Here is a 27,367-nt window from a genome sequence, read left to right as displayed (position 1 = left end):
GGTATTCCTTTTTATTTTAGTCATTTCCAGTTTGTTGAAAACAGAAAGCATTCTCTTGTCTGATTTGATTTTTTTAAAAACTTATCTAACTCTGTTAAAAACTTTTCTCTTATTAATATACTACTTTATTAAGTTCATATTGTGTCAGTACTTCTTTCCTAATTGTTTTGTTGTTCTTTTTTGTAAAATTTTCCCACATTTTTTTTGTGTGCTTTACTATATGATGAATTTCAATTTACCTTCAGATGGTGTATAAATAAGAAAGTTGCTATATTGTACTAAGTAGTCATTGACAATTATATGAGAATACTACCAGCAGACTTCAAGAGTCAGTGGCCGTAAGATATTCTGCAACATGTATTAGAAAGTATGTCTTGTAGTTATGTGTTTAGACTTTTAGCAAATTAAATGATGAGTTGTCATGGAGGGTTTTAATGTACTCTATTAGTAACAATATTTATCTCTGGGCTCCTGATGCCCAAGCAGATTCAGTTGTACGTTTACAAGTCAGAAGCTTCAAAATAAAACAATGGTCATCACAGAGAATTTGAATTTAATTTATAATTGCTTACCAGATTTTAAACAACTTTCATCAAGGAAGGATTTATAAACTTTCTCATAGAATGAGTTTCAAAAAAATTTGTCTTACTAGTTGATCCCCTTCCTAGAAAATTACAGCTTTATTTAGAATTATTACTTTTTCTTAGTACCCACATCTCTTAAACAATTTTAAAAAGTTATTTTTTTAATTTATTATCATCTCTTAGAGATTTTATTTTTAAATTTATTTTACCCAAATGTTTCTTCAGTATGAGAGTCCCCAGAATGAAAAAAAATATTTTCCCGATTTGAAATATTTAATGCTTAAAATGTATTTTGTTGAACAATAAAGCCACTAAAATAGCTTAATTCCCTCCCCTAATGGGGTAGCTCCCAAATCTAAAAAATAAAACTGGAAACAAATTTAATTTTAATGTATTTAAAATCAATTTTAGTGAATGTGGCATTGCCCTGTCCTCCCAAATCCAGAACAGGTAAGATCTGCACCATCAGTTTATATATATTACTTACCTTCTAGTGATATCCACAGGTCTATATAGTACAGCCCTCCAAGAAAGCTAAAACTTTCATTTTTTCCTATAAACTACTGTTAAAGCTACAAAACATTAACACAAGTGTTTGTTAACTTCAACAAGTGTCATTTAGAAAACATCACTTTTAAGTTTGCATTTTTGGGTGATATTTCTTTATGTTTTATTATCTGTGTTAGCTAACCAACGCTTAATATCTTTATTCTTGTAGGACATATATGCTGTTGTATAAGATGTTACAGGGATTTAAAATATTAGTAAAACATTAATAATAGATATTGAAGGTTACATTTTTTGTTTTTCACAAATACCCCAAGCAGCAGTATGAAATTTTAAATCTGTGTTGTTATGTAAATATTGATAGCATACAATAAAAAATCATTTTTGTTAGCATTTTTTTTATTTAAGTCTATATGGAATAAATGATTTAAAAAAATATTAATTCACAGTCAACAGTCTACCTGTAAATTTCTATACATTTTACTATGTTATCATTGCAGTAATGTAAAAAATCTTGATGGCATAAATAAAGACTGATTAAATCTTGTTAATCAGTAAGACTCAGATATGTTTTCAGTGGTATGAGATTTGTGATTTATATTAACAGCAAAAATAGGTTTATAGATGATTATCTTTGAAACTTTGAGAGTCCAAATCTTATCATAAACCCTTGATGTGAAAGATACTTCTTGTAATGAAAAGTTGAGTTTCTTCTGGATGGAAGTTCAATCGTATTATCAACTGTGTGTTACATCAATGTATTAAAACTAAAAAAAAGTACCTTGCATCAAACTGAAATAATGAGGTAAACATTACTAATTTCCAGCTTTTTTATGTGTGGAGCTATAACACACATGTTTACATGACTCATACACCTACCTACCTTTCAGTAACTAAACTGATGAACTCAATACAATGATATATCTGGTACAGGTTAATAGCTACATATAGTAAAAAACAAAATTGATTACAGCAGATACATAGCAATAATTGATACCAACAAAGTTACCAATGTTTTTAGGGAAGAAGGCTTTCAAAATAACAAAATAACTTTCATTCAAAGATACAAATAACATACAACAGCAGAATCAACTTCTGCAAATCGTCTATAGTAACTAGGCTTACAATATGTGCGGGATTAGCCCAGATAGTCCTGGTTTTTTAGTGCTGTCCAGGGTTTGAGAATTTTATGACTGGCAAGGTTTTTTTTTTAATTTTAGACCTATATGTTTGACATCGCATCTTTAAACATTCTCTTACGGCTGTGCATCTGTCAGCTGACCTTGGAGCAAGCACTGATGTTGACTTTGACAGAGGCGTGGTTACTGGTCCCACCACAACTTTTTACTTAGTCATTTGGCAACAACAGGGGCAATGTGTTTATGTTGTTTTCGTGTGTAACTTGTCTATAAGTTTTTGATCATTTTTTGTCTCATCGTTTATCAATGGGCAAAAGAAAATGTGTTTAATGTTCACCTGCAACAGGAATACAAATTTTTGAAATTGTGTAATGACAGAATCACTGAACATGTTTATTGTACACTATGTACTGGAGAATTTTCTGTTGCACATAAAGGAAACGGTGATGAAGACCAAGTGAAAACAGCCAAACACAGGAGTGCTATTAATTCTACTGCTTCAGCGAACATAAGAGATTTTTTTAAAGCCAAAGATGGCAATAACAATAACAGTGATCTTGAGTGTGCTGCTAAAGAAACTTTATTTTAATACCAAACTGCTAGACACGAACTGAGTTTCAAAATATTTGACTGCACATCTAAACTGGTTAAAAAGTTATATGACCCAAAATTTTCATCTGCTAGAACCAAAACGAGGCAATTATTGTTAACGTTATTTCGCCATTTATATTTGATAATGTGTTGCATTCTTTTGAAAACATTAATTATGTAACAGTAACAATGGATAGCTCAAACAGAAGTGAAGTAAAACTTGTTCCAATGTTGTAAGATATTTCAGTCTGGAGGAGGGAATTCAAGTTAAACTTTTAAATTTTGATGAAATGTCAGATGAAACTGCTCAAATTTTCACTCAGAATCTTTTGCAATATGTGAAAAAAATACGAACTTAAAGAAAAGTTGGTTTGTTATACTACTGATAATACTAACAGTAATTTTGGTGGTGTGAAGAGAAGGGGAATGAGATTGTGTTCAGAAAAGTTCAAAGTGACTGATAGACCTATTTTAGGAATTGGTTGTTCAGCCCACATTGTACAGAATTCAGTACAAACAGCATGTGATTCTCTACACCTGGATATAGAAGTTATTGTTATAAAAATTTATAAATATTTTCACATTTATACAGTAAGAGTAATGAAACTCTCAAAGAGTTCTGTGAATTTGTGGAAAGAGATTACAAAATAGTATTATCTCAGCAGCACAAGGTTCCTTAGTTTGTTACCTGCAATATAAAGAATTCTTTCCATTTTTGATGGCCTAAAATTACTTTGTATCTTGTAACAAATGGAGAAAATTATTATTTGATTTTGTTGAAAATCTAGAAAGTGAACTGTTTTTGAAATTTTTATATGGTACTCTACAGTTATTTGATAGCATAGTTCTGAAATTGGAAGCTAATTCTATCACAGCAGCAGAAGCATTTCAGACATGAATTAATTTGTCAACTTCACGAAAGAAAAACCCACAAATCTATACCATCTTCTGCCAAAGAATTGCTTTGCACTCTAAAAGAAAATAATGATGTTCAGGCACAAAAATTCTTCTCAACTGTAGACAATTTTTATAATTCTAGTATCCAATACTTAAGAATTGTGGAGAACCAGTTTTGATGAAGTTAGTAAGTTTTAGTGGATAAATTTATGAACTGAAATTGCTCGGTCTGATTTAGAAGAGAGTACACAAGTTAATGAAATTATAAAAGATTCCATAAATACTGATGAATGTACATTGTTGAACTAGGTATTTCAAAACCAAAAAGTAGGTTGTGGTTCAAGTTCTGAAAAAGTACCAGGCAATATTGAAGAGAAGTGGAAAGCAATTTTTAAGGTGTTTCAAAAGACTGATATTTCATGTTGCAATATTTCTAAATTGGTTGAGTTTGCGATGTCTTTGCCTGGGACATCTGCTCCAGTTGAGAGACTTTTTTTAATTACAGTGAACATTTGGTCTGCAGAAAGGGGTAGACTTTTAGTATCTACTGTGAAACTTCTACTAAGTGTTAAAATTAATTCAGTACTTTCTTGTGAATTTTATGATTTAATTAAAACAAACAATTTCTGAAAAAAGTCTTGTCTAATAAAAAATACAACTGAATAAATTGTTTAATATTCGTATTTCAAAAAACAATTAAGACTTTTAAGTAATTTCAAAAATATGTCCTGAGTTGGACCCAAGAAAAAATGGTAACCCTAAGTAACAGGACTTATACAAAGACATTAACCACTAGCAATTTTTTCAAAAAAGAACATAAAAACCAAGGTCTTAACACTGTTACGTAATATGAAAATGAAAATAATAAGTTTAACTAAATCTATTTAAAAAATCTGTCAAAACATTACAAAAGAAGTTTACAATGTTTTTTAAAGCAGGTGCCATCAATAACAACCCTAATGGTAATTCCATTAAAAAAGAAGCATTGTCTTTGAAAGAATGATAGCAAAGTTATTTGAAAGAGAGTTATATTGTTGACAAATTTTGTCATAGTTCTTCAAACAAAAGTAGTGTGTACTTTATTCATCTAGTATCCACCTACCCACCCAGACTAGCAGGATAGTACAAAGTAGTGTTTTCCTGTTATAAAACCCTTTTTTTTATTCCACACTCAGACTGGATCTTGCCCAGAAAACCTGCAGAAACAATTTAGTCTGTAGTGAGCTTTTTAACGTATTTCAAAAAAACAAGTTTTCAGTTCCTTGTAGGTTTGTATTTTTGTGAATATTCAAGCAGTAGTCTTTACCAAATGGACTGATTTTAAATTTTTTTGAAGTTTGTTGGTTTTATTGTAAGTTTTCTCTACACAATTGGAAGATTTTTGTAAACATAATTGAAAGATTGTTATAAAACATATTCTGCTGTATTTATTTCAACTACGAGCTAACTGCCCAATTACAGTTACTTATAATGTATGAAAAATGCCAAGCCTGACTGGGACTGCCCAAGTTGGTTACAAGTGAAAGGCAGACTACCTTTTCATTACAAAGGTCATAATGTTGATATCGATGTTGTATACCTGTTTTAAAAGAGCTATATCCACTTGATGTCAGTTAATGTAATTTATTTATCTTATCAGAGTATTTATCTTATACGAGTATTTTATCAAAATACTCGTTTTGGACCTTTAACATTAAGTGGTAAAATTTGAGTTTTTGTTGTGATTGGTGTAAAAACACGACTTGGTATACTGGAAAAACATAATTGTTGGATTGCCGGAAACATCGCGGCGGTGCCAGATTATTGTCTGAACAATGATTCAGTATTTTATTGATTACAATGTTGCTTTTTATAATTAATTTTTTTATTTACAAATTAGTATTTTTAACTTCATTTAATAATAAACAAACACACATAAAAAAAATATTATAAAATTAGGAGCTAAGAATGTTATACGCCTATAATCAGAACAATAGCACAAAATATGAAAAAAGATAACTTATTCGTAAAAATAATTCCGCGATACATTGTCGAATTTTTTTCAAATAATCTTCATTTAGATACCGCTGCCGCTGCTACATATAGTCAACCAAGTACGAATCTATCGTTGATCGGCTTGTACACCAATGTTTCTTGATCTAATTTTTGTCCTTCGCTCACATTTCTTTAAATGCGGATCAGTAAAATACAGTGTGTAATTCTCGTTTGGTGTACGTACTCGTAATGCTGCTGCCGGAGAGCTTCATACGTTGTCCATTCATCAGAAAAAGCAGTAGTCCGTGGTTCAATGTATTGCCAGATGATTGGCAACAAGTTTCTTCGGATGTCTGGTACTGCTACAAAAAAACAATCTCTTGTTTCTCGGAAAATTCCAATACCTCAATTATGAGGTAATAATCTTCCTCATATTTTTTCTAGTGAAGCGAGCTTCGTCAGTTTCGACATGCGTGTTAGGCCCACCAATTGATTTTTTAGTAATTGTCTTCGTACACCTCACGCATATAACTTCAAATCAGTACATGTATTTTTGTTCATTCCTAGTTCTTCTTAACAGAATTTGACCGAAACAATATCTGTTTCGTTACTGCAAATGAAATTACTGCAGTAATTTGCAGTTTCATTTGCAGTAATTTCATTTTAGCAAATAAATTTATATTTTTATGACAATAATGAATGAAGGCTTCGACTCACGAATGATTTCTGAGGAATAGAATATTGCAAATGAATTAATTACAGCGCGGTGACGGCAGTAATGACGTGCCATACGGATATTATGTTATTCATTTCATCCTAAATCGAGACGCGTTTACGCTGTTCCCAAAAAAGAAGAAAATGCTGCTACTTAACAGAAAAGATCCCTCGTTTTTTTTTTTTGCATATGATGTCTTACTGCGATTGTCTTTTTTTATGTAGGTAACGGCTTTACTCTTTAGTCGGTACCAAATCTAGGATTGTGTATTTTTTGCAGTTGTTTTTAATTTGGCTTTGGCTTCTAAAAGACGAAACTTTTTTTTAATTTAGTGTCTTTTTAGGTTAGGTAATAAGTTATTATTCTACCCGAACTCATTTTCGGTGAGTGTTAACAGTTACGGAATTTCTGAATTTGAAGATAACCGTCATTGTATCAATCAGTTTAAAAATATACTGCTGTATTTACTGGTACGTTTATCAGTGCTGGAGAAAGCTAAAACCCATATTTTTAACAAGAATGGATGATTTTAGACTTCATGCTTTGGATCAGTAACACTGTAACCCAACATAACCTAAAAAACCACATTTTTAATCATAACTTCAATACCAGTCAACTAATTTTTATTTTATTTGTATTAAATTACTTGTCATTCAACGGGCCTTTCAATAACATGTTAAAAAAATTAAGTTTTCAAAATTGAAAACATTTAAGGGTGAAATTTTGTGTTGTAATTTAAAAAATAATTTTTCCAGTTTTAATCTACAGATTATTATTGAATGGTTTAAGAAGTAATATCACGTAATTTTATAGTTATTTTTGTTGGACTGAAATTAAAAAAAAATACTACCCCAAATGGTTTTTCGCACCTACCGAGCAAAGAGGTAGGGGATTTTAATTTTCTTTTCACCAAAATTCATTATTTTTTTCGGGTTGTCAATTAATGTATTTAAATGTTACCATTGCCACTTAAGATTTTTGAGTTGGGGTAGGTGTAGCGGAGAGGTGGGTTCCACCCACCCACAATTATAATTTTTTAAAAATTATTTTCATACGGAGTTCCCCTATGAAAATAATTTTGAAAAGATTACACCCCAGAATGGTGTACATGCCTGCAAACAGAAGTACGATGGGACTGATAGCTGTTGAATAATAAATATTATTTTTCAAATGATTCACTTTTTATAGAAATGATGGTGGGAGTGGCTGTCACATGGTTGAATCAGCTGCGACTTATACGAAGTATTTATACGCAATTCCGCAGTTAATAATATTTAAGAGCGCGCGTTATGTACTCCGTCTGAATTAGTGCCGCATTTTCTCTTCTCTTACAAAAATGTATTCAAACTATGTAAGTATTATATTTACTAGTAAGATTTTTTACAGGATTCTATATGAATACAGTAACAGAAATTTGTGGTAGTCATTAAAGTATCGTAGGGTGAATGTAACAGTTTCCGACCAGTTAAGACTAAATTTTGCATTAAATTAACATTAATTTATAAAGGAATTTCATAATATAATTCGAAAGCGTTTTCTTTATATTAGATTTGGCTACCTCTGTAGCAACTTATTATTGCTTAAAATTGGGTTTTTGATTTTTTTTTGTGTAAAGTTACAAAATCACCAATAACCGATCACTTATCCCAATTACCTACCACAAATGCACCAGTTACCGAACAGTAATAATAACTTTCATGAATTAAATGTATTAATATTTAAAAAATAATTGTATGTAATGTATCAAACCTTTAAATATAGTTCTATGCAACACAGGTAATAATATCTAAGGTTAAAAATAATAAACACTATCATGGAACTAAATTTTTATGTAAATGAAGCTGCAAAACATATTAATTCTCTTGGCGTACAGTTTACTACTTAACATTAAAACTTTTTAAATTAACATCAAAAGAAACAAAAAATGTTTGCCTTGTATCATCAAAAACTTTAGGTAAGTGTACTATTTGGTGCCTTTCAATGGCTGATGTGTCTGAAATGTTTGGAAAAATGATTTTGTTGTCACATTTCTTACGTAGACACAAAACTGAAATTTCACTTTCCTGTGCGCTTAAAACTTTTCCAACATAAATAAGCTTCTTTGTCTCCTGCTTCAAATGGAAATTTTATTAAAGCTTAATCATACTTCAATGGATCCCTGTGTCTGTGTAGGTGGTCTAGGTTTCAATAAGTCTGCTAATTCATTGTCCAAATCTGAGTGGTCTTCAATCTCTAACAAATCATTATCTTCTTAAGTAGATGAAAATTGTTTATTCTTTTTTGCTTCTTTCTCTGATTGTTTTTGTTTGAACTCTTCCCCTTTTTTCCTTTCCCTCAGGTCTTTTCCTTTTATTCTTTTCTGTTACTAGTTTAATTTTGTTTTGATTTCCTCAGCATTTGACCCAAGCTCCAGTCCCTATAGCATCTGGAAGTTTGATTTTTTGCAAAACTTTCCTATCTTTTTTTAATGGAAACTGGACGAGCCAAACCATGCTGTCAGCAAAGGCTGGGCTGCTTGAATTTGTTAGATGCCTACTGGCTCTAGGTATGACACAAGTCATATTTGGTTTAGGTAGGAATGCTTGAAGTTGACCAACCGCTTTAGTTGACAGATTGTTTGTTAGTTTTGGATTGGTTTCAATTAAACTGTCATTGGAGCTGAATTGATTTACTTTATCTAGATAGAAATCAGTCATCATTTGGTCAGGATGGTTATTGGTTATCGAAATGTCAAGATTAGTAAAAAAAAACAGAAGTTCATTTGTTATAGGCCTACCTTGCAAAAGGTTGGATGCTTGCTGCTTGGTGGAACATCAAGCTTATTTAAGTAAAAATGTTCAATAGAATTTCCTTGTGCTGAATCAGGACAGTTAGTGATTGATAGAATTAGCTTTCAAGATTGTCAGTGCTTTGAATTTCTTAAGGCAGGTCTGAATGTTTACTGCGTTATGGAACATTGAGGTTATTAGAGCTAGGATGTCCAACGTCTTAGGCCTGTCTTATGACAAAATGTAGTTTTTAATTTTCTTCCATACATAAAAAACCTCTTTTGCAGATTCATCTCCTCACCATACTTCACCACTGCTGTAGAACTCTTGATTGCTTGAAGGGAATGACGTAGACTCTAGTTACAATAAATGTTCAGTTTTTAACTGGCATTGTTTGTCAACTAGCCTGGAATCATGACTTAAACATTTGCTGTAGTCAATATTTTCTTTATTACTGTTAAATCCCACATTTTTTAAACCCCTTATGTAAAATATCTTTTATTGCTACTTGTAAAGCACCATCTACCATAAAATTCACAAGTTCATTGAATGAATGCCTTTTAGATTTTCTTTTTATTTAATTTGGATGTAGGAAAGACTGATAAAAGAAATCTGTAGAATTAAAGAGTCGCAGGAATTTCATTTCAGAGTTCATAGTGGAATAAGTACCCCCAATCAACAATCACTTATTTTCTGTTATTATTGTTATTTACTTATTACTGTTACTCTGTACAATGAATTGTACTTTCTACTCAAGCTGAATCTTTCAAGATTAATAATATCTAAACTCTGGAACCAACACTCTAGAACAAAGTTCTCTGATATGACAAATCAAAGGATATTTTTACTTTCTTTTACGAAGTTAAGGAAGTATTGTTTTGGTTTTCAAATTTCAACAGAAATATCCATTTTGACCATCCCTGAATCCATTTTTACTAGTTTTGGGATGACATCTGTCATACATATGTATGTATCTCACATAACTCAAAGCCAATTAGCTATAGGATCTTGAAATTTCAGATTTAGGACTTGTAACATCTAATTGTGCACCTCCCCTTTTGATTGCAATCAATTGAACCAAAAGTGTCCAAAAAAGCCCAAAATCCTAAAACATTTGGATGTTGGACTTTTTATTAACTGCTGTAATCAGCCTCCGTTGAGAGTTTTTCAACAGTATATCATAAGTGGTACTTACGAATATTTTCATTGGTTTCAGGGTTATAGCCAAATAAAACTTTAATTAATGAAATATTCAGATCATACAAGGGGAAGGCACATCAGTTCAAATCAGACATCATTTCCTTTTTTTTTCAATTTTTTTTTAATTTAAATATATTGACATTATTTTTGATTGCAAAAAAAATGTGTATATGTATATGCAAGGAAGTCATGTGATGCTCTCATCAGATTTTTACAAAATATAATATGAATCAAACTTTATTAAACATTTGTTCATTATGGGTTCTCTTTGATAGGTGTGTTAACCATGTAACAGAGAAAATAAAAATTTCCTCATCCGTTCTCAATCATAATTATATCTTGGGTGTTAAAACTACTGTCATCATTGGCTGAAATTTTCATTATTATGAATATTTAACCTATTGTTATGTTATTCCTTCTTTTGTTTATTTCTTCTATTGTTTATGTTATTCCTTCACATAATTAATATCTAATAAAATAATTATAAACCTTTTTTTATGTTCAGTAAATTAAATTTTATTAGGTTCAAAAGCAGTAAAGCTTAAGTGGCTAGACCAAAAACCATAGGTTTCCAGGTCACTGTAATATAAAGGGTAATCAAGTACTGTGCCACCTATAATTCCATCTTTGTTGGAGTTCCATAGTAACATAATTGATAATATTTACTGTAGATTTCTAGGAATTAGATATTTTCAATGGATACATACAACAATAACTTGTGCAGCGAAGTAAGTACCATGTTTAAGGTATATAAGAAAAACTCAAAAATAGTTGAAAATTCATATAAAAAATAGGTGAAGATATTATAGGTTACAGGTAGGAGAATGACCATTAGTGTCTTTGTTAACCGCAAATAATAAGCATTCTGAATAAGTTGTGGGTAGTATCTAAGGTATGGTGGGGTGTGTTTAAGGTTGAAATAGTACACATAAAAGATTTTTTTACCCATCAAGGTTACTGTACCATAGGGAAGTATCAACTGCTTTAAATAAACTGCCGTATCTCTCGCATAGAAATATTTTTACATTTGAGAAGCAGATCACTTATTTGCTACCATAATGGACTAGACAAAGAAATTGTATCTGAAAGAGATCTGTACGGCCTTTTCAGTAATTGTTAACTACTAACCAACTGATACAGCTTGAACAACACAGTTAAAGCAAAATATTTTAGGCTTTAAAAACTGTCCAGTTAAAAGCACAGGAAAACTACTCCTGTATTTTAAGTAATTTTTCCTAATTTTTTAAAATTAGTATGGTGGTGGTGTCTTTGTGGTTAAAATATTCTGAAGGCAAAGTTGTCCTTTAAATCGATGTGAGTGGGAATTGTTCATGAGTAGGCCATTATTAAGTATAAAAAGTGATACAATCGTCAACTTGGAGCTTGTATTCAAGCTACAGTGTTAAACTGGATAATGTAAAAAAAAAAAAAAAAAAAAAAACTAGAGAAATAAAGCCAGAATGTATTAGAGGTCTAAACAGAAAGCCTTTATTAGGAAGAAAAGAAATAACTAATAGGTAGAAGGAAAATATAGAGGAAAAAATTATCAAATGAAGTTTTGAAGGAAAAAAGAAACTGATGATATCACAGGAGATTTATTTTCAGATCCTATTAAAGATAGTCTTGAAGAATTAAACAAAAAAATAAATAAATAAATAAAAGATGATATACTATCAGAATTGTTATTTACAAGAAGCAGGATTGAATAGACTACACAGATAATATGTAGGCTGGGAAAGTACAACATATTTTAGAAAAACTTTGTGTAATGGATGAAGTGCAGTAGATGAAATATATGTACGAGTATCTTAATACTTATAGTCTATTTTGTATTAATCTTTTAAATACAACATATTTACTTCTTCCTTAATTATCCGTTTTATGTATTCCAGTACATAAAAACTTGATTTGTAAATTTTTTACCTTTTACATGTCTTTCCATTGCCAAATTAATTAAATCTGGATGTCATAATATCCTTCCAAACTATTTTGCCTATTTACAAGATTAAGCCACAAATTTCTATCCTCTTTCTATTGTTATCTGACCTCTTCCTTTCAAATTTTTTTAACACACTTAGTTTTTAACATCTTTTTGTAATCACATTCCAAAGGCTTCTACCCATTTACATTTTATTTTTCCCATTATCCATGTTTCACTACCATAAAGTGATACACTGCATGAACATTTTCGCTAATTTATTTTTAATTTATTGATTTAATGCTAATTCTGACATTTAAAAGGGGGAAAAAATTTGATACTGGCAGATTTCTTTTTGACATGAAAGTTATTGCTTCTGGAATCTGTTTTTTATCTGTGTATTATTTCATCCATTTGATTCACCGTCAGATTTCAAACAGAAAAAAATGTCTAACCCATCATTAGGTAATAATTTTGCAGTTATGTAGATCTGCACTTGTTTCTACCTCCTTTTCCTCAGGTTTGAACTATGGTGCCATTTCCATACTTTTCTCTAGCGATATTAAGTAAGGTACTTTAAGCCGTACCTTAAAGTTTTATATTTTTTGTTTTTGTTACTATGTTTTTTATTGTTTTATTATTGTATTTACTTTTTATAAAAATTTTCTTTCACTTGCAGTTTTATTCTATTGGGATTATTAAATTTCTTTTGAGTATAGCGTAATAAATTTTTGGTAAGTATATTGTTTTGTGTTATATTCCTAAATTCAGATTTTTTCCCTATTATTTTTGGGTGTATGTATGCTCTGTGATCATGGTGTGATACATTCCTGATTTTTGTGACTGTAATATATCTTTATGTATTATAGTAATATTTGCTGTGATGTGTGGTTACTTCGTCAATTAACTTTTGTTCTTATATTATAATTATGCCTAAAAAATGAATTTAATATAGACAGTATGCAAAATATTATGTGTACATTCTATTTCATTTATTATTTTGAAATATTTTATAACGTAATATAAATGATCTTTCAGTGGTGGCTCAACAAATGTTACCACAAAAGATAATAAATATACATATGTATGCCTAAATAAAAAAAATTAATTAGATTTAAAAATTTTATATATATTTTTTCATTACGTGGAATTATTATTGCATTTGTAATGTGTTAACTTATAATTAAAAATCCTTTTTTAATTTTGCTCTAATGATAAAAAAACCTTGCAGTGGTAATCTTAGTTTGGCAGTTCATTTATTGTTGTTTATATTTATAATCCAAGAAATAAAAAAAAAGAAAAGAAAAAAGAATCGCTCATAATAATATATCAGGTGCACAAAACAGAATATCGGAGTGGTTTAATTTGTTATAATATTTTTTGGATGAAGAATCATGGAACAAAAAAACAGTTTTAGTTGCATAGATGACTGTAAATTGATATTCCCTATCTTTCCCCATTTGCTATCTGCTAGTTGTGCTGTCAAGCACCACTAGCAAAGATGGCAACTCCTTGACAAAAAGCCTTCTGTTTTGCAGTTTGCTAAATGTGCATCTGTGGTTACAGTTCCATAGTGGATGCCATGTTTAAATTATTTTTAAAATATATTTTTTTTATACAATTTGCCTGTTAATTTGTATATTTTTTTAGGTGACTTTTTTTGTTTTGGAGTTGTTTCTGTTGTCAGAAACTGCTGTACATTTTGTCACAGGTAAGTTAGTTCTATTTGTTTAAATAATGCATTATGAAATAATGTGTTTAAAAATGTATATTTATTAACTCTTAATTAATTGTATTATAATAACTCTTTTATTTGCTTAGACATTTAAAATTCTGTTTAATATTACTGCAGCCTTTTTGTTTTGATAATTTTCCAGCCTGTCTAAACAGTTGGTCAATTGCTTCATTTGCTATTTGGCCTGTCCACAAAGATATGATTTTTCTACCATAGTGTTTTATATTTAGTGTTTATATTGAGTTGAGTGTTTTATATTTAATTAATCAATGTTAAATTGTTCTGCTGGGGGAAGTCTCAGGATCTAATGTAGGTTTAATTATTTTCTCATGTAAAATTTTCATATTGTAAACATATTCATAATTTACACTTAAGCCCATTTAAATAGAATAAAAAAAGCCCAGAAGTTAAAAATTCAGGATACTTTTCAGATAAAAGAGTTAAATTCAGCTTAGATTATTTCTAGTTTTTACTTTAAAGAATTCAATACTCATCTAACTAGCTGTGAAATATAAGAAAATTAACGATAACAGTATGGTACTAGACTTAATGTTTCTTGATTGGCTGTAAAAGATGTCTGTTCTATCCCACTCCCATTTCCTGAAAACTAGAAGCTTTGGATAAGAAAATAACTATTCAAGGTACGTAGAAGTTCCGAGTTTAACCCCTAATATTAATATATATTAATTTAATATTCAACTGAGAGGTTTATGACCAATGATTCTTTTTTTCCTATGTGACATAAGATGGTAGCTTTTAATTGGTGGTTCAGAGATCAGACCGGGTGGTTGCCACTTGATGTGGAGGCTTGTAGCAGTGAATTGAAATTTCTATTAAAGATGCAGATATGTTCATTGATTTTACTAGAAAGGCAGTACATAGGCAAGATTAGACAAAAAATTTAGCAAATGTAGCAAAACAGCCTTATTTCAAAACAATATAGAAGGATTGAAGAAAGCATGGACAAAATTGCATATTGTCTTATATATAGCAGGCTATAAAATATTTAAAAAAATCACAATGTAGCATTTAGGAACATTTCTAAGAAAACTAAGAAAAATCGCTCATAATAATATACCAGGTGCACAAAAAAGAATATCGGAGTGGTTTAATTTGTTATAATATTTTTTGGATGAAGAATCATGGAACAAAAAAACAGTTTTAGTTGCACAGTTGACCGTAAATTGATATTCCCTATCTTTACCCATTTGCTCTTTGCTAGTTGTGCTGTAAAGCACCACTAGCAAAGATGGCAACTCCTGACAGAAAGCCTTCTGTTTTGCAGTTTGCTAAATGTGCATCTGTAGTTACAGTTGCATCTGCGTTCTATAGAAATTTTAATTGTGTTCCTCCAACTGGAATTAACATTCATCGATGGCATGATTGGTTTGAAACATCTGGATCTCTGTGTAAGGGGTCTAAGGGTACCTGTAGAAAATTTTGAATGTGTCAGGGAGTCTTTCCTGCATAGTCCTAAAAAATTTGTTAACAAGGCCAGCCATGAATTATCATTGCCAGTGGTAACAACGTGAAATGTCTTAAGAAAATGCCTTCAAGTATGTTCATACATTTACAGCAGTTATAGGCTTTGAAACCCTATTGACTGTACTATGTTTCCCAACTTCATAATCAAAAAGTTGTAGCATGAAGTTGGTTGCTTTTTTCATCATATTATGTTTAATAATGAGTGAACATTTCAACTTAGTGGAAAAGTTAACCCACATAATGTCCATATCAGGATTCGAAAATTCTCATGAGTAATTACAATATGAAAAGAGCTTCCCAGAATCAAATGTTTTCCATGCAATTTCCTGATGGGAAGTTTACAGGCCATTTTTTTTTCCCACTGAAGTAAGCATAGCAGTAGTTTCTTGTTGGATATGCTGCATACTCTTCAACTGCAAGATAGACCGGAGAATTTTATTTGGCTACAAGATTGTGCTTCTCCTCACTAGTATAACTCTGTTCACAATTGGTTAAATAATGTTTTCCCCATCGCTGGATCAGTTAGCATGTACTTGATGACAGAGCTTGTTTGTGGTGATCCCCTAAATAATTGACTGTCTCCAAGTAATATTTTTCTTTGGGATTTTATAAAAGTTCTTGCAAATGTATGCCTCCGTCTGCCTACTGATCTACCCAATTTTTTGGCACAGGATTGAAACAGTTGTTTCTTCCATTACTCCAGACATGCTGGTTAAAGTAAAGGACAAATTCTCCGACTGGTTGGATGAGTGTCACATGATGAATGCTCACACTGAACACTTGTAGCGAAAAACTGTAAGAGTTACTTTTTCATATTATTTGAGGTCATTACAGTAAGTCAAAGTTAAAGATATTATATAGAAGTTAAAGATATTTAATAGTTTTAAAACCCCAATATCGTTTTTGTATATCTGTTTAAGACCAAAGAAATTGACTAGCTGAACATTGCCAGGAAATTGTATACAAAATTAGTTTACTAGAAATAACAGTATTAAAAAAAAATGTACACAAGAATTAGAGAATTTGGGAAAATTTACTTATCATTGGTGGTGCAGAAATATCATTGCCGAACAGTGATAGGGAACCACTACCTATTAATATTCTTTTAATTTTAAATTTAATAAAAATCCTTTTCTGAAAGATTTTAATTGTAGCGTTAAATGGTTATCCCCAGGTTTTAAATTTCATTGTAGGGGATATCTCATTGATCGGTATGAAATTCATGCTATCGTAGCCCTTATTTGAGATAAGTATCTTAGTCTATCCAACCACTAAAAGACCAATAACAACTTTAATTATCATAAAGAATGGTGGCCTAGCCAAAATTGTATTCAAAAAACCAAAAAAGGTGTTATAAGATGTATTATTATATAGCTTTTTGGTAATTATTTGTGAGTGTTACAGAACACTAAGTTTTGCAAAAATTCATGCATAGTATGAAATTGGCTATTAAAACATATTTACATGATCTAACTGAAGGGTAACAGATAATGAAATGAGAAGTAGAGCAGATTCCATTAGTTTAGAATTAAAGTTCAGAATTTGTGGCAATAACTGTAATATTTACCTTCACAAATTTAAACAAGATGATTTGGTTGGGTGTGTCTTAATGATTGGTCAGGGAGTTTACATGTTCAGTCTCTTTAATAAACATGAGAATATTTGCAGCTGAACTGTTTATGTTACTTAATTCAAAACTTTATGAAAAACTTGTTTACATTACTTATCTGGGGTTGATCTCATGACAATGGGTAGGAGATGCTTCTTTATTCTTGTGTGCTGTGATTCTTTCATTACACTTCTAGTACTAGTTGACATATGTAATTTATTTGGAGAATAGAATGAATTAATTTTAGAATGAATTAATTTTTTGTATTCATGGGTTTTCATTTTTGATATATTCAGAAAATGTTTAAAATGATTATAAGTTACCTAAATTTTTTGCTGAAGTGGTTATTTAAAAAAAAAAATGCATTTATGTGCAAACATTTTAGAATTTGATGTGAAAAGTATATGTCGATTCATATAGAAGGGTATTAAGATGATAAGCAAAGGAAGTTTGAAATTTTTTTTCAAATTTGGCTGTAATATTTCTGTATATATATATATATATATATATATATATATGTGTGATCATATGAATTTTTTTTTCTAAATTTGTTAAAGAAGTGGGGGGATATCGCAAAAAACCAGTTTTAATTTTCTTCATAAGAACTTTAGAGAACTTTATTAGTGCAAATATTTATCTACAGTGCAATGAATTAGAAGAGAATTATTATGTACATCTGTTTTGTCAATTTCAGTCTGAAATTTACATCAACTATTTTCATAGTAACTGTAGCCTAGGATATTCTCCTTAATACAATGGGATTTAATCCTAGTATTAAAATAAATGAACGGAGCCACCAGTGTTTTCAGTCATGTTTGTACGCTGGTCTGCAGCTCGATGTCTGTGCCAAAATGTTGTCTTCCTAGCCAGCGTTTCATGTAAGCAAAGAGGTAAAAATTGGATGGAGCCAAGTCCGGGCTGTATGGTGGGTGATCAAACACTTCCCAACTAAAACGCTGCAGGAATTTCTTTGTTACAGCTGCAGTGTGCAGCCGAGCATTGTCATGAAGACAATGCTTGATGACAACATTCCTCTCCGCTTATTCTGAATTGCCCTTCGTAGACATTGAAGAGTAACGCAGTATGAGGCTGCAGTGATGGTCGTGTCACGTTCCATGAATTCCACCAAGAGAACTCCAATCCGGTCCCAGAACCCAGTAGCCACACACTTTCTGTTGGAGAAGGTTCGCTTGAACTTCTTTGGTTTACTGGGAGAATGAGAATGCATCCACTGTTTGGATTGTTCTTTTGTTTCTTCTGTTTAGAAATGGACCCATGTCTCGTCCTCTGTGACAATTTTGTTAAAAAAATCTTCTTCATTGTGGTAGCGCTGGAGAAACGTTAGGGAGGCGTCCATTCTCATTGTTTTGTGATGATCGGAAAGCATCTTGGGAACCCATCTCGCACACAGTTTGTGGTACTGAAGTCTGTCACTCACAATGGTGTAGAGAGCTGACCTTGAAATTTCAGGAAACGAATCACTCAATACAGAAATTGTGAACCGACGATTTTCTTGAATTGTCTCATCCACTCGCTCAACGAGATCATTGGTTGACACTCGCCTCCTTCCCTGACCACCTGCATCATGAACATCTGTACGTCCTGCTTTAAAGTTCCTGCTCCATTGTCGCATTTTGCTATCACTCATTCAAGTTTCACCGTACACATTACTTATTCGCCGTGAATTTCAGCTGCATTACACCCCTCAGACTGAAGAAATCGAATTACCGCACGCACGGAGATGCTATTGTTGTAGACATGTTTACGTGCTAGCTGCGTGTTCAGAACTAAACGAAGTGACGCGGTGTGATTGAAGGCCATATTGGAGACGCTGCGCAACACATATGCGTAAAGGTTCCTCCGATTTTTGCACGGGTTTTTATTTCGCGACCGATCGGACCTTGAAAAAAAAATAACCCTTGTATAATATAATTAATGTTTTTACACTTTTACAAAAAAATCAAATACGTGTTATGTAGGTTTAATCTTATGTACAATCCTTTCTTTTATTTTCTTGTTCTGTGATCATGAGAATGGATAGAAATATTGCTTGAAATCACACTCTAGTCATTGTGTGGAAAATAGGGACCCAATTTTCAGTTCCCAGATCCTTCAATTGATTTTCCATTACCTTTATGTACCCTTAAATCTAAAAATCTAAGTAAATCTTAAAATGAAGTAAGCTCACACTATATAGGTCAAACCAATTGAGTAATTTTTGTGATCCTTTTAGTTCATTTTCTCCTTCATTTGTGTAACAAACTGTAATATATAATATTTTATCTGTAATAAGTTGTTTGAAATAATCAGTGGCTGAGTTTATAACACTGTTAGTAGGAACACTTGGTGTGTATTTTATTAAGTTGTAAGCTGGATGTCGGCAAACATTTGACTGTTCAATGCTCCATATAATATTTTAAGATCGGTTTAGAATAACTTGAATTTTTTATTATCTTCACTATTCAAGTTTTCAACTAGCATGCTGTTATTTATTTCCACTTCAAGGCCTTTTTTTTTTAACTTTATCGTCCATGTTAATTTCTTCTTCTAAATCATTCACTGCCTTTTGATTCATCATTATGAAATAAATCTACCATAGCCTGTTCAAAACTGCAGTTGGTACCAAATACTCCATTATTTATTATCAAAACTCATAATCCACAAAACATTGATGAAACACTGATTGTTTTAAAGAAAGGTTAGCACCAAAACATTCGATCTTTTAAAAGGGGAGGCATACTGAATGGAAATTTTAGAGTTGATAGGCCTGAGAAGCTTTCATTACTTAATAGATCATTGCTGAAAACATTGGTATATATAGCACTTTTGCCAGTGTTTCAGTAGTTAAGGTTAAAAAAATTGAAAGAACAATGAAAGATAAAAATAAAATTATATAAATTACACCACACTATTTATCAGTTTATTTTTGTTTTATCTTTACTAATTCATTTACAATTTAAATTATAACTTCAATAATTATAAAAATTAACTAAATAATATTTTCTACTTGGAAGCTCTAATGTGACAATTAAACCTATTTTTCATCCAATTCTTTAATCAATTCTTGCCATTTAGATGTCTAAATTCCTCCTAATTTAATTCTATTGATTCCTAAGGTTATCATAGTAGGAATTCATATCATAGTATTGTTGATTCCTAAGGTTATCATAGTAGGAATCAATAGAATTAAATTAGGAGGAATTTAGACATCTAAATGACAAGAATTGATTAAAGAATTAGATGAAAAATTGGTTTAATTGTCACATTAGAACTTCTAAGTAGAAAATATTATTTAGTTAATTTTTATAATAATTGAAGTTATAATTTAAATTGTAAATTAATTAGTAAAGATAAAACAAAAATAAACTGATAAATAGTGTAGTGTAATTTATAATTTTATTTTTATCTTTGATTGTTCTTTCAATTTGTTTTACTGCATTTGTATGTAATAGATAATTATTTTAAAAAGATTGTTGTTACTATCTATTAAATATAAATAATAAGATTTTAATTTAATACTGTTTTTAATTTTTGTATTGACCTGTACTGATACAGATGGACAAAGTACATGTAAATAGCTTTTATTAAATAAGATTTTTTGTAGGAATAATTTTTTAAATAAAATCGTTATTATTGTCATTTCAGTCACCTTGTTCAAGAATAGTAATCTGCTATGCAGTACTGTAACACATTACCTCTATACAGAAGAATTGTCCATACATTTTCACTGACTTAAGACACAAACATTCACATTTGGCATTTTTCAGTATGTTGCTTGTATGTTAGTGTACATATTCTTACATTGTGTATCATATTTTCATATTGTGCAGTCAACCGTACATATCAGTAAGGTAGAAGATTATGTAAACACTAAATACCTTGCTGATTAAATCATCCTCATTTTTTTGTTGTATTCATCATGTCCATGCAAAACTCAAGGTTTTCCTTGTCACCGTCATTCAGTATCCAAAGCAGTTACATAACATATATGGCTTAGACTCAAGATTTTGAAAAAAAAAATTTCCATATAGTAATACATGGAATGTTGTACTGCATTTGCTCTTGAAGTAATTTTTTTTTTTTTACCTTTCACTTAATTATGGCCCCAGTTTCCACAACTTGGTCTGTTGCACTAAGACATCTTAGTGTTGTTCTCAGTGTGTCATACAGCAAGTATAACAAATTGAATATTCCATGCATTTAATATTTGTTTGAGTTGGAGCTTTATATATATTGTATGGTTTTAAAAGTACACAAAAGTATCCACAATCAGATGGGAATGTCCAAATTTGACAAACAGTCCAGAGCACTTAGAATCACTTGATGTAGAGTCCCCAGATCACCATCAAACGCTTGAAGTGAGCACTCCGAAACAATACGTTCTATTGTCTTGCTCAGCAGTCGCAGTCAGCAGATGGGCAGAAACCCCACCTCCATTGACCTGTCCTAATGCGGTTCAGCCTTGACCAGGTTAGGCACAGTTGGTGGACTTCCTCAACCTTCTTTCTTGGAACTTGAACCAGGTGAGGGTTGTTCGGTGGACATTCATTCCAGCATTGTCACCACTTGGAGGCCACATCAACAGAAGTGATACCTTCCAGATCAGCCCAGGGCATTTTGCTTGACCTCAGCCGAGTTGGTAGATCTTGTAGGGCATCGTACAAGGGAGAGTTCTTATGAGAAGTGATCCTCTTGAGCAAGTCTACCTTAGCTTCTTTCCTCATCAGATCTTGCGGAGCAATATTAGCCAGGACAGGCAACCACTGAATAAATGAGAGTAGATCTAATGATACCAGTGATAACCCTCATGGCTTCATTTAGCTGCACATCAATCTTTGTTGTGTGGGCACTGTCTTCCTACACAGGGGCACAATATTCACCAGTCAAATACACAAGAGCGAGTGCAACAGAGCGTAAAGTATTGGCGACAATCTTGTGAAGTAGATTCACTCTTGAGCAGAGTTTCTTACGTAACCTGACGCACTGTTGTTTGAATGTCAAGGACCGATCCAGAATGATTCTCAGATATATTGGATTGTAATTGTAGGGCACTTTGATTCCGTTGAAAGTCACATGTAGCTTCCTTAGGACTTCTTTATTAGTTAGATGGAATGCAGTAACCTCACTCATATTTGGGTTAGGCTGAAGCCTCCATTCATAGAAGTAATCATTCAATTTTGTCAGATCAGCTTGTCAGCAGACTCCCACAGCGGATAAGATCCTTACTCTGGAAGACCAATGCTAGATTATCTGCATACTGAATTTTCATGGAGTCAGTGTCTGGCATGTCATGGATATAAAGGTTAAACAGAATGGGGGCCAAAACTGATTACTGAGTATGCCATTATTCAGAATGATGAATGCTCCGTTCTTGGTTGGTCCTGAAAATGACTATTTATTCATAGATAGATTCTTCTGCATACTTGTTGAAAGCAGCACCTTCGTGGAAGAATCAGCTGGTACTAGACTGTTGCCAAGGGATTGCCTAATTGTAGTAACCACAATCTTCAGAGAGGCTTCTTCCTTGATCCCAAGGCTTCTTCTGAGGAAGTGATACTTACTATTTTGTGATACTTGCAATTAACAAAATTAACCCTGCATACAATACAGTCATTTACAAATAATACCATATAACTTGGAGTTATAAGACAACTACATAATAACTATATAATTCAACTATCTTTAATTTGAATTAAACATTAATTGCATTATAACTCTAAAATTTATGTAAGATAATTTACATAAGATATGTGAGATATGCTTCTACCAATTAGTAGTATGTACATAAATATTTAATATACACTTAACTGTATATTATCAGAAGATATATAAGCCTGTAATTGATAAAAGCTAATACTTTACATGCTTATTGAACTTAATGTTATCAAAAAGGAACAAAAATCAACTTGGCAATCAATAGGTCGATAACAGCTAAACTAATCATTATTATCAGTCACCTTGATAAAAGTTTCTCTGAAACCCATGTTAAGTATTACCTTCTGATTTGTACTTAAAAAAAGTGCTAAATATCCATAGAATTAGATAACTTCATGTTTTAAATTTAAGCTGTACCATGTAAACTATAATCTCAGGTATGTTAATTGATAGAATAATATATAAAAATAAAGTTGTTAGATTTCATTTGTCTTTTTGGAAAGAAATATTTTATTAATATTGAGAGTAATTAGTAAAATAGTAAAAATAAACTGGTGTTGTGATAAGATATGTTCATTTTGTCAGATCTGCACATTTGTGATTTGGCCAACATAATTTTTGATCATGATCTGTAAAAACAGTAAAACAGGACATTAATAAACAAATTACCAATATTCACAAAACACTAGAAACAGAGTATTTCTGCTTGTATTTGCAAAATAAAAATAATACTAACTGCTGATTAAGAAGTTCTACGGTATCCTGTAAGGGAGTTCAAGTCATAAGTGGAAAGTCAGCTTAAAAACAAGCTATATCACTTAATTTTCCCTTGTAGACTGGCTGTTGTGCCTTGATACCCTGCCGTATGTATGTGGTTGGATAAAATAAGAGTTTATTATCTAAACAAAGATAGAATAGAAATCATACTTTTACATTAAAAATAATTTAACACACAAACTGTTAACAGTCTTATGATAGAAAAGCTTTTCATCACAAAGATTTTTAATAAATGTATAATTTAAAAGGCTTTTAGATATCAATACCCTGTCAATATTCAAGATTGAATTTTTTTATTGATAATGTATTAAGTTTCCAGCCATTGTTCTTCTTTTTTTTTAGTGAGACATTGTTTTAGAACTCTGGCTTGTTATAAAATTATCTTGTGACTAGTTTCCAGACTTGAACATAGCTGATTTCTCTACTTTTCTTGACGTACAGTAAGCCATACTTCTTTTTACTGTAGTTCAGTTTTTCTTTTACAAGTAATTTGTAGTTTTAAATTTTAAAACTGTTTTTTTGTGTTAATAGTTATGTAGCCAGTAATCATTAATGTACGTAAGTAGTGCATGGAAGATATGGCAGATTGTACAATCGGTATTATTCCTTAATCTAAACAGTTTAATTTTTTTTTTTTTAAGTACATATGCTACAAAAATATTATATTTAATTAAATATGATATTAATTTTTGAACATATATAATGTGTTCAAATGCATCTGTGTTGACAGATGCATTTGGATATGTGTAGTTGATAATATTAAATTTTTTTACTTATTTTGATGCATTTAGAATTCCATTTTTTTATTATTTCTGGTTTTAAAATAATATTAATAATATAGAAAATACCATTTTAATTAAGTTTTACAATTTAAAGCCTATATTTAAATAATTGATTTTGTATTTTGCAGGAGATTCACCTTGTCAACCACATATATTTTCACATGGTTTTATTGGCTGTGTATGTAATGCAACATACTGTGATACAATTGATCCTGTGATGAAGTTACCGGCCGGAGAGTTTATTATGTATACTTCTAATGAGGATGGTCTACGTTTTGCCAAAACTAGTGGACAGTTTCAGTTTTATAATTTAATAGAATCAGGTACCCATAAGTTTTTATGATATATTCGCCAAATTGCATGTTGAAATTAATTTTATTTTGTGTATAATTATTGTATTGAATATTATAACATCAGTGCTTTCATTTTATTTAGTTTGCAAAAAATTATGGATTGTTTATGTTTGCATCATATTTACTTTATTCAGTACTATTTTTTAGCATTTTCTAGGATAGTTCATTCAGCATACATCTTCCTCTAGCGCTCTGAAAATTTTTCTTTTCTGTGGATTTCTTTTTTCCTTTATCTTTTCTTCCAATTTCCTCCATCGTAATATCACACTACTTTTTCTTGGGTTTCTCTCTTATTTTCTGTCTTCCTTTTTTCTTCAAGAATGATCTTAAGAGTTTCCCATTCAGTGTTCTAACTAGTGTTGAAAACAATCATCTTTACCTAGTCTGTCCAACATTTCATTTATGTAGGATCTTATACTTTCATTTTTTATCTTTATTTCTAATCTTTCTTGCTATATTTCTGGCTCTTACATTTAATTTTTTCTTGGCTATTCAGCTTCCACTTTTCTGGCTGCATATGTTAGAGATGCCAGATAGATATAAAATATCTATCTAAAATTAAAAGCATCTTTTCCATATCTTTTCTTTGCACTTTGTTGAACCTTCCTTACTACAGTTCAATTCAATTTTATTTTTGTTAAGTGAATTATATTACCTCTTGCACATAATATATGAGTCATCATTAATTTATTACTAACTTAATTATCATAACTTCACCATGGCTTAAAAACAGTTCTGAAAAGCACGCATTGGTTGGTAAACAGGGCAATTTTTCCACGTTTGTAATATAAAAAAACCTTTATGACCGGTGTGCAAAGCCCACCTTTTAGTGATGAAAAATTTATTTATTAAATGGTGTTTGCTTTGTATAATTAAATTTTTATACTTCACAAATTAGTCTTTCTTAAAAAAAGTTCCAGTCATAATTAAAATTCCACTTATTTCTAGATATATTAATTGAAGTCCTATATTTCTGTGTCAAGTAGTTTTCAAGTAATTATAATTTTTTTTTAATTTCATTTAGTAACTACAGGGTAACCACCCAATTATAGTTTTTCATGATAGAATAAATTTTATTTATTTTTTTTTTAAACTCCGCTAAATATTTCTTTTATTTAACCAAAGTAATTGTAGTAGAGATTTGAATAATGAAAAAACATATTTTTAAGAATGATTTTAATTTCACTTGTCAGGTTTTTCTATTTATTCATTATTATTTAGTTTTCTCTTTGTAATATGTGTGTTGTATACTACATTATGTATACATAATTGTATAATAATTTGTTGTATAATTATGTATACATTATGTTGTATACTACATTATGGACATAAATTATGGACATATTTTATAAATAACATTTATAATTTTTTTAAATAACTGTGTCTATATTGTAAAGTTGTATTATATTGAGTGAGTAATTCTACTTAAATGGATCTTACAGTATTTAAAAAAAAAGTGAAATATCTATTCACAATAGTTAAATATTTTAGCCTATTATAAAAATTATGTATTATATAATATATTATGTAATATATGTAGTTATGTTTATAAAGCAATTTGATTAAAGGGATGCAAATTTAATTAAATGGTAGTTGTGTAAAGAATTTTTTGCATTATTCTGTTGAGTTTGTAAGTAATTTATATATATATATATATATATATATATAGTATATCAAGTATATTTAAAGTACTTATATATGAATATGTATAAGAATACATGAATTATACATTATATTAATGAACTGTACTTAATTTTGTAAACAGAATTTGTTATTGATTTTGTTTACCCTTTAATTATTAATAGTAATTAGTTGTAAAAATTAACTTTATACATAGAATTTAAGTTTATTATTTTATATATTTTAGATTATTATACATTTGAGATTATAGTTTTTTAAACATTTAAAATGGTAATATACTCGTAATTTGTAAATATGTTTAATTACTTTGGTAGCAGTGTACTGTATTTTATTTTATATTGTTGTGTATCTATTCCCAGGATAAATTTACACCAACGGCAATACAGAGAAGTCAATAAATACAGGTCATTAACTGTACAATATACATAGCATAGCATCGGTGTCAAGAGATGCTTTGGATGTGTAAGAAAGGTACGAAAACACTGTAGTATTGGTGGAAGTAGTGTTTTACTGCTTTTCATGAAATTTTGTTTAGAAAAACTTCTCTGACCAGTTAATGTTTATGGTAGATTTCATTAAACTACTAAAGTATAAGACACTATGATGAATATTTTGCTGAAACATTTTCATTCTAACACCATTTATATGAAAGTAAAAGCTCCCAAAAAATCATAAGTGTATTCATTTTAATTATTTTTTGTTAATTAATTATACAATTATAATAATAGCTACCTGACAGTAATAAATTGGAATGCTACATAATAAAAATTTGTTATATGAGCTGTAGTGTATTCTAATGTAAATGATACTGTGTAATTAAGTTACTGTAAAAAATTAATATAAAATTAACAACAGAATTATAATTTTAAAAACTTAGTTAATTATTTGCCAATAGCAAGTCAGTATTCCTCAAATAGGAATTACAGGATTTTACCTCATAATTTTATTTTTTTTTTTAAATAGTTTCAGTTAGTATCAACTAATTTTATGTTGTTCCTTTGTATATAAAAATTCTTCTGTTTTATAAGGTATTTAAA

At 30.3% G+C, this 27,367-nt stretch overlaps 1 protein-coding gene across 8 annotated transcripts in view; it reads left to right on the top strand.

Moving 5' to 3' along the window:
* Nucleotides 1-7,607: 7,607 nt before the first annotated feature.
* The window catches only part of Gba1b (Glucocerebrosidase 1b), a 54,618-nt gene continuing 34,858 nt past the window's right edge, over nt 7,608-27,367 (top strand). Inside the window, exons 1-4 of one of the 8 annotated variants that reach the window (XM_075359848.1) lie at nt 7,608-7,758; nt 12,973-13,027; nt 24,465-24,659; nt 26,690-26,801. In XM_075359848.1, coding sequence (XP_075215963.1) covers nt 26,780-26,801 — 22 coding nt within the window. In that variant the 5' untranslated portion in view covers nt 7,608-7,758; nt 12,973-13,027; nt 24,465-24,659; nt 26,690-26,779. Of the gene's footprint in view, nt 7,759-12,972; nt 13,028-13,943; nt 14,005-24,464; nt 24,660-26,689; nt 26,802-27,367 lie in introns of all 8 variants that reach the window. The other 7 variants (XM_075359844.1, XM_075359845.1, XM_075359843.1 and 4 more) reach the window with 7 other exon arrangements.

This window comes from Lycorma delicatula, chromosome 3 (genome assembly GCF_047948215.1).
Source record: "Lycorma delicatula isolate Av1 chromosome 3, ASM4794821v1, whole genome shotgun sequence".
Lineage (NCBI taxonomy): Eukaryota > Metazoa > Arthropoda > Insecta > Hemiptera > Fulgoridae > Lycorma > Lycorma delicatula.
Note: the sequence above shows the minus strand (reverse complement) of the source record. Positions and strands in the feature narration are given on the sequence as shown.